The 13,855-nt window shown below is 42.8% G+C and overlaps 1 protein-coding gene across 5 annotated transcripts in view; it reads right to left on the bottom strand.

Annotated features, from left to right (window-relative positions):
• rap1gap2a (RAP1 GTPase activating protein 2a) overlaps positions 1–13,631 on the bottom strand; it is a 77,032-nt gene extending 63,401 nt beyond the window's left edge. Inside the window, exons 1-2 of one of the 5 annotated variants that reach the window (XM_076734321.1) lie at positions 13,402–13,631; positions 573–608 (exon numbers count right to left, since the gene is read on the bottom strand). In XM_076734321.1, coding sequence (XP_076590436.1) covers positions 573–608; positions 13,402–13,562 — 197 coding nt within the window. In that variant the 5' untranslated portion in view covers positions 13,563–13,631. Of the gene's footprint in view, positions 1–572; positions 609–3,787; positions 3,939–13,401 lie in introns of those variants that run through there. The other 4 variants (XM_076734313.1, XM_076734314.1, XM_076734322.1 and 1 more) reach the window with 4 other exon arrangements.
• Between the last annotated feature and the right edge of the window lie 224 nt (positions 13,632–13,855).

Below are 13,855 nucleotides of genomic sequence, written 5' to 3'. Positions count from 1 at the left end.
GCAGCCCCTCGCTGACTCGCCCCTTAAAGGACCATTGCTGTTGAGTCACATTCACACCAAGGAGCCACAACACAGCCGCGGTTTTTAACTACAACTGACCATCTCCACTGGAGCAGCAAGGAGTGCCACAAGTATGAGGGATGGAAGGTTAAGAGCAAACAAGGAATTAATGAAGCAGTACTGAACATCAAACTGCAGAGACTTGAAAAAGACCTGCTTTGAGTGCAGCGTGAGTAGGAGTGTGTTATATTCTGTGCTGCTCAGGTATAACGTCCATCGCTCTGCTGTGAATCGACTGTTTGTGGTTTTAGTCGGAATCAATCAGTGTGAGGGGAAATAAGAGTAAGCAGGAGCCAGGTTGAAAGTGGCTTTTAAAGTTACTTACGACACGGCCAATCTTGGTCCTCATTTGTGAGCGGTTACGCATCAGTGCCTCCCAGGAATGTCTCCACAAGCACATTTACACAAATTAAGTGACTGGCTAGGATTAGAATATTAACTAGACATTGAGATAGATTTTGATCATTTTAGAGGCAAGAAGATGCCTGAGACCAGTTATTTAAAGAACTTACCGGGCCTTCAGTGCAGACAAAGTGGACTTGTCAATCCTGTAGAAGAAGCAGGAGAGAAAGAAGATGAAGGCAGACACACACACACAGAAAGAGAGAGAGAGAGAGAGAGAGAGAGAGAGAGGGAAATTATTGATCAATTTGTTCTAAAGCGATTCAATTCTTGATAAAGAGCACCAGAAGACGTGCAAATCAGGATGGTGATTAGTGAGATGTGTGACTTTATGGTGGTCACGGTCATCCTTCATGGTCCAGTGGGGCCCCTGGGTATTCTGGCCTTTAAAAGAATGGTCATTAAAGTGCGATTGCTTCTCCTGTCACACTGCCATTCACTTCAATGCGGAGAGGAGGAAATCTCCTTTGATGCGAAGCCTTCACATACGACGAACTCAAACATTCAATATGTATGTTACGCGCTGTTCCACGTGTTCAGTGCCCGACCCACAATCCATTCATATTTTGTACTTGATGCATGTACTAATTTCTACAAATTATCTTTAACTCACACGGAGCAGGTCGAGCCCGAGGACAGTTCATGTGCGCGGTGCAAATCAGTGTCGGTGTAAAGTCGCAGGCGGCGAGCAGAGCACGCTTTCTGACAGCTGACTTGATTTAACAAGGTTAAATCTCTACAAGCTGCTCAGACCGGTTCTGAGAGGTCTCAGTGTTTATAAGGGACTTATTCATGCTTCACTTCAGACTGTTCATACTAAAAACACGAATCATAAGACTTAATATTAACATCTTTTCAGCTCAGTTGCTCTTTAATGCTAATAATAGGGGAGGATCTGTGAGACACATTTTGCTTGAGGGAAGCTGCATAAAGAAATATATGGAGGGTTTTACCTTGCATGTGTGTGTGTGTGTGCTTGTTTTACAGCATTCTCACAGGCATCTCTATGGAAGATATTATGAGACATTAATTCTTTGATCCCATTAATTTAGAGACTGAACCGTGCAGAATGGTGCCGAATCTATTTCGTGCACAAACACGCGCTCGTAGCAGACACACACACACACACACACACACACACAGCGCAAACACACTGCGCACGCTATTTTTACTGCGCCATCACTCAGCCTGGATGTTTTAAATGTCATTTGAATTTGTTCTAGGGTTCTGAATGATATCAGCCACAATAGGCATCGCAGCAGCGTCAACAAAAGCAAATAGCACTGAGCACAGAGGTTGTGCTATTTGTTACTAACTCCATATTCAGAAGCCAAGATAATGGGTTCACAACGAGCTTCGGCTAGTGAAGTAGTTAATGCAGCTGGGACAAGGACTGCAGTGTATGCAAAAGTCTGCATAACGCATTACTAAAGGTGAATGGAAATACAGTTAAATAAAATAATAAACACAAAAACTCCCTTATCTCACAATTCATTTGCTGCCCTACTGCAGCCACCCCCTGGTTGTTTCAATGGGATCTGATCTTGCACGAGGACAAATGTTGCCCTCTTTCATGTTGTAATGGAGCTTTAGTCTGTGCTCTCACAGGAGTTGAGAAGATGCGCCACCCACCTCATGCCTGAGTCATCAAACAAATCACACTATCATGCAAAAGCTTTATTCAGCCCACTTCTCACAGATGAAGGGAATGCTACAATTAACTGTCTGTGTGCAAGTTAATCGTGTCACGGGGAAGAAACTGTGTCCAGATGCTAAAGGATTTAATGGCAAATTTTAACAGCACTGCAGATACACAACAGCAACCTTTCATTTCCTATACAAAATCCATCACAGATGACTGATTCATGAATTTGATATATGTTTTCACAAATGACCTGTCTGCTCGAAACCAACTTGACCTTTGGTAGTTCATTCATTCATGTATCTTTAAGTAGGTGCTCAAATAGCACACTGTCTCCTCACAGTGTGTCTACTTGTCTGTCTTTGCTGGATACATGTTATCTGTTAATTCTTAATAGTGATCCATTTGACTTACCCTGCATTTATGTCCTGTAAAATGGATTACTTTGCCTGCAGAACTGATACATAGCAGGAAGAACACTGCTGAGCAAGACGTTTCATCTCATATTTAGCCTTCAAGACATTTTAATAAGCTAAACTTGTACCAATGACTTGAGATAATTCCACACTTTGAGTGCAGCTCATGAGGATCCTTAGTAATTCTTGAAAAAAAAAAAAAGGTAATTTGTTTTGGAGACAATAGTACCCTGTTGGCATATTTGTTTTTCTTAGAACAAGATTTGTCTGGCAAACAAATATTTTCAGAAGTAGAGTTTCCTGCAGTGACACTGTTTACTCCAAGAGGCTTTCTTTTTGGTCTCCAGTCACACAATGTTCAAATATGCAGAATACAGAATGGCAGCAGAACCTTCATATGAGTAAAGCCCCGACAATGCTTGATGCCACAATTCCCAGAATGCAACGCAGGGCTATTTTTCTAATGCTGAAATCTCCTTGAGAGCCATAGAAAACTATAAAATATCTGTATTGCTTTGTTTTATTTTTGGCACGATATTGATTTTGGCGAAATGAACCCTGTTAGATGTAATGTGCTGCCCCTTCGTTCTGTCTGTTTCAGGATATTTCAGCCTGTCTGGCTGGATGTGCTGCCTAAGCCCAGCTGGGAAGGTTAAGTGCTCTGAACCGGCGCTTCAGTGTCCGAACGACAACCAGCAGGGAAGCCAGCACAAAAACACTCCATCCTAGTGTGTCAGTGCATTCAGCGCTAAACGGGTTCCCTGGCAGCTTCTTCAGTGCTGCATCATGGGAACTGTTCTTGGCCAATGGAGCAGGAGAACATGACTGGTAAGAGCTGTGACCACAGTCCCATAACAGCAGCAACAACAGACAGTGGGCAGAGACAAAGCAGCCTGTTGATGATTGTAATGCCTCCCTGAACGGAGACAGCACAGAGTGAAACTGCACACACACACACACACGCACACACACGCACGCATACACGCCCGCACGCACGCACACACACACAGAGCTGTCAAACACAGGACAAAGTGTTAGAGGTGTGACACAGAGGAGCACACTCAGCCCTCCACCCATCCTTCCTTTTTAGAAAAAAGTTCACATTCTGCACCACACACACACACACACACACACACACACACACACACACACACACACACACATTTCAGCAACATACTGTGCATCATTTAAACTCAATACACACTACTAATAACATGCACAATGCACAACACAGACACACATAACATCCAGTGAAAAGGCAACATACCATCCAAATCCACCAAACGACACGCTTCTCCTCCTCCTCAGCATTTTGTCAGACTGAACTTCTCAGCAGACTCTCAGTCTCTTGCTCTCAGGCTCTCCCCTCTGGGAAATGTATGCTCTGCTGACAGTCCCTCTCTCTCTATACTGTGTATACTTGCACTCTGTGACTCTCTGACCCTCTCTCTCTCTCTCTCTCTCTCTCTCACCCTCTATTTGCCCTTTTTTTCCTCTTTTGTCTCGCTCTCTTCTTCTCTTCCACCCTCCTGCCTGTCGTTTTCCACTTTACCACTTGACCAGTCAACTGCTTTCCTGAAACACTACTTGCTCTTTGGCTTTCACAGGCTGTTAAACACAGACACACACACAAACACACACACACAGAATCTGACACACTGACACATGCAGGTACACTGAAGTATACACATATTTCAGCAGGGGGAGGAGCAAGCTGAGGAGGGGCCACAGTCTCCCATCTGATCCTCTTTGTTTGTTTCCAACACACACACACACACACACACACACACACACACACACACACACACACACACTCATACACACTTTATTTGGACTTTGAATTATCTTTATCATCACAACCAGCCTCAACACCTGTGGTCTGCCAACATGCCCACCACTGGCAATTATGGTCACTTCCTGCACTGCACAGTCTGCTGATTTATACGTGCACCAGAAGTGGCCACTCACTGGTCACATTCATCCAGTAACATGCAAAAACACAGCACAATAAACTTGAATTGTAGTGCACCCACAACTACATGACACCTGCAGTCTGAAAACAACCCTGAATCATGTTTTTCAGGCAAATGGTTCAAACCCTGACCTTTCATTTTGATATGGATTGTGTAACTTGAAGGTCCTGAGTCAGGAAATCTATTAAAACTACATTGCAGGAGTCTGTGTTGAATGGAAATCATGCCAGATGCTCAACAGCAACAACATAAGAGTGCAACATTAGGCTATTAAAGGAAACGGGAGGAGTTGAACAGCAGTGCAGTCAGACTGCAGTGTATACATAGAAACCTCCCATGCTGTGGCCAAAGGGAGTGTCCTTCCTGACACCCTTCCTCCTCGCTCCAGATTTGACAGGTCTCACTCTTAGCGTTAACGTTTGCACAGAAAATGCACTGAAAGAAGTCAAAGGGTTTTAGATACTTTATGCTGCAGTAATTGTTTTAAATCCTATTACACTTGTTTCATTGATGGCTGCTGGGGGCAAAAATATGCTGCTAGCCATTATAGTCGTGCAGTAAACTAGATTTTCAAACGTGGTTGTCCTACACAGGACAGAGATAGAAAGTTATGGAATAATGCAGAACCTCTATTAGCTGAAAATACATGTTAGTGGAGTCAATTCCCAAACAAATTTGCAATTAAATTAACAGGAAAAAGTGGCAAGCAGGAACCTGGTATTTTTCAAATACTACACTGTCACAAAACATGGCCTCATGATCATCAAAGAGCTCAACACCTCTCTGAGAAACAGGGGTGTAGGACAAGGGGATAAGGTGGACTGAGTACACAGGGTCCTCATGTGAAGAGGGCCCACAAAGATACTAGAATGAATAGCTGTGGATGCAGGGAGGGGCCCATAGAGACTGTCCATGTGCAGGGTCCAGAACTGCTGACAAAGATAGCAATGACTCACTTACATACTTGGTTCCCAGGCTTTTGTGTTGGATTATATTAATAGGCCCAAAACCACAGAGTAAAAGAAACTAAAACTAATGTCCCAATGAGCTTGTTTCATTGTCATATTGAACCTGAACTCTCACGTCATTTCTTCTTTGAGTAGAACCATGATTTGATTTAGTAGCTCTTCAGAAACCAGAAATCCAAAAAAGTGCATCTGACAATGAAATCTACACCAACTCTGTGTTTCTTCGTGGCTGATGACTGGACGTGCTCTCAGTCCTTATCTCCATCACAGGGAAACTGCTCTAATTAAAAGCAGTAAAACACTCCACTGACACACACACACACACACACACACACACACACACACACACACACACAGATGAGTCAGTCTGGCACTGCATTAAAAATGATCATACTTAGAGAAGAGAAAGAATAGAATATGCAATGAGTTTATGAGCCTCCGAGATACTGCACTTCAATAAAACTTAGAGAAACCTGACAGTGACACTTCTGAGTGCAGACCCCACTCTCCCTCTGGTGGTTTCGAGATGACGTGTGAAAATTAAAAGACAACTTCAATAGCATTTTTCATGAAAGTCATACTGCTAAAGGAAAAAAGGAAATTAAGAAAGAAAGAAAGAAAGAAAGCAGCATATTTGATGTCGAATTTTTGCTGTAAGCAAGACACTCGCATGGGAAAACATTACATTTTCTTATCCTGTGTGGCAGGCAAGGATGAATATTAGGTCGTGTTGTAGAATCAAAGAACAAAGGCACCCAAAGAAGAAATAGCTCGATGCTTTTCACCACATAAATGTTTATCGTTTGGCCACAATGAGCATGTGTCATCAGCAAAAAGCCTCTAAAACTGACTGCACTTACATTAGTTCAACTTTTCTCATCTTTCATTCTGTGTTTTCTTTATTAAGTGTCCATAAAGCTCTCTAGAAAATTGAACAAACACACCATGGCTTTCATCTGACTCTGCCATGTTCATTATTCTGCTGTACTGAACCCTTGTTGCCTCCATATCACTCAACAGAAACCCCCCACGGGAGACTTCATGAATAAAAAATAATACCCATGATTGCTTTATTGATTATCGCTCTAAACGTCCCAGCCTTGTTTTTGTGAAATCATTTTCCTCACCAGACCTTAATGCCATTAACATTAATCACGACCCTGAAAGTACACCATTACGGTGATAAGACTACTTAGTTGGTGTGTCCAGCACATCCTCCATGCACAGGCTCCACCTCCACATTTTCTGTTCCCAATGAAATGGTGATGAGTGGGTCAGGCACTCCGAACCACCAGCAACCAGTTGGATAAAGTCACCAGGTCACTACAGTGTTTTTTCTTCTGATACTCTGCACTACAAAGAGCATTTTAACTGTCAAACTTGTTGCTAGCTGCTAACAGTGTCTGTCTGCTGTTTGGTGCTGAGCAGGTAGCATATAGTTGGTTTTTGGTGCTTTGTTGCTGCCTGCTACGACCAAAAACGACATTATGAGAGCGGAGATAATGAACCAGATCAGTAAAGAAGCAGGCCAGAGAGCTAAACAACGAGCTGAAAGTCGCTATAAATCTCTGTAAAAACAAAGGGAGCTGCAGAATCAGGTGATAATTCACCACAAGTGACACCTTTCACTTTGCCACATTGTTTGCACATTTCCATTTGATACATTGCTGTTGGTTAAAGCCACTTTAATTATCACTGAGCATTAAGGGTTTAACATCAGAGCTCAACAACAGAGCTGTGTCTGTGGGCAAGTCGAGGGACCGCACTGAGTTCAGACATGTCTAACAGCAGGACAGAGAGGGCCACATGGTGGACAGGTTTTCAGACAGCAGCCTGACACGCTGCGTCCCCTAAGTCTTAGTGGTAAACTAAGGTGTTTTTAATTCTTTCAGATGCACTTTTTCTTACAGGGCTCTCCTACATGATTGTATTACATCGTACAACTGTGTTAATGTATCAGATTATAAATTTAAGTTAAAATGAATTTGTAAAGATATATTATTGTTACTGGGGGTCATTTTTATTGCTTTGACAACAGCAAACTGGGTGAGTTGGCACAAATTTCCAGCTTTGGTCTCACACCACCATGGCACATAACACCCAAACTATCTGGCTCTGACCAGATGCCACGAACAGTACGTGAGACTGAACTGACTTTTTGAAGATGAATGTTCTGCAGTGTACTCATGTTTAATGCAAACGGTGTATTCTGAGCATGGGTGAAATGAAAGCACTATTGTCTCACTTACAGGATATATTTATGTCTCACAATCTTCATTAATTCCACTTTTCCTTTGTTCCATCTCAACCTTTTTTTCTCACTCCCATCAATCCAGATTTGTTTATCTTCTTTCGGTCCCTCATCTCATTCTCAGTAACTCTCTGCGTGTCATCCATTTCCAGTGAGACTCCACAAGAGACGTGATGTTTCCATCTTTATTACTTCTGTTCCTTCCCTGTCTCCTCGCCCTTCCTCCATTTTGCTCCCCACCATGTAATAAGGTATTTAGTCATTAGATGGATTCCCAGGGGGTGATATGTGCCCAGACAGACATGAAAGACCTTTCTCTTTTCCTTCATCTATCTCCCTCCATCCATCCATCCTCCCTCCTGTGTCTCTAATAGGTTGCTTAGTCATATGAGGTTTTCCAGGAGGGTTGCTGAATTAGAGACTGAGCTGATGCTCTGCTTTAATGGCTCCTGTCTCAACCACAACTATCACCATCTGTTATAATGCACACACAAATACTCACACACACAGAGCGCAGAGGCATCAAACCTACATTTGAACGACAGCCAAACAATAATTAGTAACTAATGCTAATTTAACGTTCAGCCTCTGAAGAACGAGAGCGTTCAACAAGCTAACCCAGCAGCACAAAGAGGCCAGCAATGGCAGAGAGAGACAGCAGAGAAAAACAGCTTCCATAGCCAGATTATCTTCACAAGTTACTCTGTGAATTAAGGGTTTATCTCAAACGAACCTGAGTTGATGACGGAACAGTGGAAAGACTAACGAAGACGGTTTCGGTGAGTTTCATGTTGTTCCTGTTCAGTGTGAGTGTGACCTCAAAGCAACTGAGCTGGTCTTACAAACCTCATTTCAGAAGATTGGTATAACTCTTTGCTGTTTCCAAAAGCACAGTCTCACTCCCAACACACAGATGCCTGGTCAGGACCATTTAGGATCACTCGTTAAGGCCCCCTTTAGCGTCATTTTTCCATGTGCAGGACTCCGCAGTCAAGTTAGCCGAACTAAATAGACAACAGTGATTAGGTTTAGGCACCAAAAACTGCTTGGTTAGGTTAGGTGGAAAGGGTCGACGGGTTAGTTAGGTACGTTACTTACATGCGTTACACACTGTCTTCACTTTTTTTTAGCATATATCATCCAACCCAAATACTGAATTTTCAAAGCAGGTGTTTTCTGGAGATCACCACTTTAATAGGGGAATTATTTCAGGTACAAAATCAGGCTCTGGATTTGGAGGATGTTTGCATAAAGTTTGGTTTCAGTTGGTAAATGAGTGCACAAACCATGTGCAGCACCATAGACAAATACACCAGTTGCTTTTAAGCTGTAGTTGTTTCTAACCAAGTAGCAGTTCAGTTCACATTTGCTGTTACTACCATTAACCACAGGTGTCACCAGATCATGTGAGATCTAACAGATTACGACTTTAACTCAAAATGAATGTAAAAATGCACTGCTATAGAATGATTATGGGATAATTCAATGGTGAATACGTGGAAACATGATATCTTGAGCAAATCACATAATCACATTGATGCTGGGATAGTCAGAGTTATTAAACACTTGTGAATACTTGTTAAAACACCATATGGACTGACAGAATATGATCCATCTGTTGCTCTGAACACGATAAGACAAAAATGCTTCTGCTGATACGCACACACACACAAATAAAAACGCACAGAAATGTAAAGGAACACACTGTACAGAAAAACGCCTTTGATATGAGCTGATATGAGCTCGTGTTGTCTGCAAGTACTGTGATTTTTATCAGACAGATTAAGGGCTCATGCATCATCTCAGCATTCATGAAACATGGAAGCGCAAATATTTTGGATCTCTTAAAATCTTAATCTCTAATGTAAGCCGAAGCTGTGAAATAAATGTAGCAGTGTAAAAAGTATAACATTTGGCTCTGTAATGTCGTGCAGAGGAAATGACTGGAGGCTCCAGTACAATAGTAATTCGGTGCAAATTCGTCAGATCATCCGCTGTTGTGCTGTTATTAAAGGAGAGCTCGGCAGTGTTTTGATGTAATGTCACATCTGTGGTGGTCTGCACCGACGTGACAGCCACAGATGTGACTCATAAAGGAGAATCAAGTGAAAATGATTTTATTCAACAGATAATAAAGCAATCATCATCTAATCGACTTTTACTTTCATCATGAGGGTCGCCCTCAGCTGTGACCACAGGGCTGTTAATCTTCCTTGGGTACAGCAAAGTGCACAACGTTTCATAGATTTTTTTTTTTTCCTTCTGTATCTTTTAGCCTTCCTTTAGCTTGCTCCCACTTTCCTCTTTCTTCTATCCGTCGTCATCTTTCATGCTCCTCAGTCTATCGCTCTTCATTCAACCCTCTTTTTGTTCGCATTCTATTTTTATTTTCCTACATTTCCCCCTATAGTTCTCCCTGTCGGTGGATTTTAGTGAAAGTGACAGCAAGCCCACCCATACACCCACTCTTCCAGATCAAACACACACGCACAAATGAGGGCACACATCCATACACACGATCACAGACAACAGCACACAGATATGTACATACAGCGCTGCATGCACTTACTCATGTTGACGGGTGTGCGCATTCATGCACACAAAATAACAAGCTGTGACATGTGCACACACACGCATGCACACACACACACACACACAAAGACCACCTCCTCCACCCACGGCCTCCACGGTGCCTTTAGCCCTACTCTCCCCTGTTGTTCACTCTTCCATTGATCAGAGAAAACATCTATTTAAATCATGTACTTCCCCTTCATTGCAGCTCTGGCAGGCAATAAAGAGCAACGCGCCAACCCAAGATTCTGCGAACACAGTGAGAAACACCCACAGGGGCAACTGCAAACATTCACAAAAACAATTTAATCAGGTGCGCTCGGAGAACATGGCAATTTCCTCACACCGTTTCATTTTCCACTTAATGGGAACACACAAATACAAACACAAGCTGCGGAAGTTTAAAGCAAGCCCCCTCTGCAGCTGCACTGACTCTGCCACTGCCTCAAAGTTTGCATTGATCTCACCACCAGAGTAGGTGAGGGAATACTGAGGTGGACTAATGGAGAGGCGGAGGCTGATTTGGTTTCGAATCAATTAGAGGCAAAGAAATTAGAAAGGTGATTGCAGAAATGAAGAGCAAGAAAGGCTCAGAAATGTGTGCGTAATGATCTCCAAGAGGGGGTGAGGCACGATCGGAGCTGACTGGAAATGAGACTTAATGACCGCGGGAACACGTGTGACGGAGGAAGGTGTAGAGGTGTAAGAGGGAAAGGGGGAGGGAGAGAGGAGAGGAAGTGAGAAGTGTTGGCAGATTGAGGGTGAAGTAATGAAAAATGGTTAATGACGAGCAGAGGAAGAGAAGAGAGGTGTGAGGACAGAAGACAGGGTGTGCGGAGTCTTCTCTGAGTCGTGTTTGACTTCTATCAGCTCTCAAGTGGATTACTCAAGTCATAACAGGGATAGAGGAGATGAGACAACACGTGGGCACAAAGAAAGAATTCACTCAAACAGAGTGAAAAGAATCGGGGTAAACAGATAACAATAAATGGAATAACATACAAGAAATAAAAAGATGTTCCTGTCTCTTCTGGCCAGGTTTTCTGCTGTCTTTGTGGAAGTGCTGACACATGTAGCACAAATCATCAGAAGAATGCAGCGTGTGCAAACGCATATCTGCATGCACACTTGTGCACATTTGAGGAACTGGGACAAATCCTGAACTGACTCCACCTGAGAGGTGCAGATTAGCCACCATCTATTTTGAGCTGGAATCAGCAGCAGATGCACAGAGCTGCCGTCCACTCGACGCTGCACAACTGTGACATGTCAAGCCTCTTAGTGTGGGACTGCTGTGTCCAGAGTCTCTTTTTGCCTCTTTCGTTGATATTGGGATTATTTATTCATATCTTGCACTGCACTGTAATTTTTACTCTACTCTTTGATCTGGTGCATTCGATTTGATCTTATTTTACTCTTTGAAAAAATCCTTTTTTATCTTGTCTTTACCTCTCTTGCAAAGCACTCTGAACTGCCTTTTTGTTGAAAGGTGCTATGCTAATAAACTTGCCTTGACATGAGCGTGCTTTAGGTGCTTCGCAGCCTTAATCAATACTCCAAAGTCAGCAATTGCAGACTTGGAGGGTCCCTGCTGAAGGCATAACTCCACACTAAGCAAGTCTCTGTTCAGATCGTCATGACATGATTTATGCAATATATTGAACGCTTTTGATTGTGGTAAAGCAAAAACACTTTCACTGCTCTATGAGCGCTGGCACTTAGTGCATGCGCAAAAAATGAAGCACAATTTTCAACCAAATCAATTTGATACGCACAATTCTGGGATACTTAACATAGAAACATACTTTCTTGTGTGCTTTCCACCGTTGACAGTCCACAGGTGTACAGAAACCTGAAGAAGTGTTCTTAAAATTGACCTTATGTAACTTTTGCTGAACTATGACCTACAGCTTAAATATAGTGTCACAGTAGTAGAAGAGTCAGAAAGTCAGTGAACTTCAGTAATGTCAAGCTATATCAATCAAAAAATTATTAAAATTATCTAACAATAGACACATTGGCCACACCAGACCAAATAAGCTGTAGTGGCAAAACCCCAAACTGTACTGAATGAAGGGTGCATTTCTTTGCTTATAAATTCAACTATTTTATTTGTAGGTGAAGGAATTTGTTAAAACTGAAGTACCTTCATCTCTTGATGGATGCCTCCAAAGGCGTTTAATGTCTATTAGCACATACGCAGTGCTTCTCCTTCTGCGCTGCATACAGTGGAGAGCACGTTTCTTCAGGGGCACTTTTGCTTACACATATCACACACACTCACCATGTACTCTATATGCACAGGACCATGAATGAATGCCCACCGGCGCACACACATGCTAAAAATTTTATACATGCATGAAGACATTTACTCATTGGCTCACACACAGTCCGGAACACTGAAATTTCACACAGAATTTACATGCATGCATTCCTCTTCTTCTCAAAACACTGCTTACAATAACACCACTAAAATTAATACACATTAAGAAATGTTTGTTTTCATGTCTGTGGATGCTATTCAATCTGTTGCTCGCCTTGAATTTCCTCCTCCAGTGTTTTGGATTGAGAAAAATATTAAGAAACACTGTTCTTATCCACCCACTCACATATGCAGAAACATAACTTCATACCCCCACTCACCATCCCCCTGCAATCAAACACACACAACATGGTGTCATAAACCGTCAGAGCATGTAACACCATAACCACACATTGCAGCACCGTTGCAGCATTACTCGAAAGACAAATTTTGCATGCCACTACGTTTCCTCTGGCTCTGTACACACACGGACACAAACACAGGTGCAAATAAACACATAAACACAACATTTCCCTCAAGTTTAAGAAAACATTGCGGACAAAGTACCCTGGAAACAGATCCACACTTCACTTGATTGCGCGTGTGTGCAGATCACAAGTGTCATACCTAACCTGCAACTCACACTGGCTCCCTACTCCAGCTGGAGAGTTCACACACAAATCAGCATACACACACACACACACACACGTTTTTCCCATCAGTCATTTGGCTTTCAGTTAGCTGTTGTCAGCAGCCAACAGCAGCAACATCAATGCTGTGTTTCTGATCCAGAGGGAACGAGTGTGAAAGCCTTACCTCGGCTCTCCTGCAGATCCTTTACAAGCTGGGGTGAACATCTCGCAGTCAGTGGATGGTGCAGCATTAGCAGTAGACCAGCTGCCAGAGCAGGAGAGGCTGAGTGTATGTATGTGACAGAGAAGGAGGGGAGAGAGAGGGAAGGGGGAGAGGGAGTGCATACAGGGGGAGGGTATACAGCGATAAAGCACAGGGTCGGGCAGAATTATGAGATGAGAGACAGCGAGAAAATGCGTGTGTGTGTGTGTGTGAGAGAGAGAATGGGAGATGGTGTTACCATGGAGAGGGCTACGCCTAAACTGCTTTAAAGCCTTTTAAGACCATGGAGTAAAAGAAAGAAACAGGCTGAGAGAAAAAAAAATGGAGAAACAGGCAGAATATTTTGGCAAAGGCAGAAAAGACAGACTACAGGATCAAAGGAGATAGTGGGAAGAGAAGGAAATTAATTCGGAAG

Source organism: Chaetodon auriga, chromosome 7, assembly GCF_051107435.1.
Source record: "Chaetodon auriga isolate fChaAug3 chromosome 7, fChaAug3.hap1, whole genome shotgun sequence".
Lineage (NCBI taxonomy): Eukaryota > Metazoa > Chordata > Actinopteri > Chaetodontiformes > Chaetodontidae > Chaetodon > Chaetodon auriga.
The sequence above is the reverse complement of the archived record's forward strand: the minus strand, read 5'-3'. Positions and strand labels throughout refer to the sequence as shown.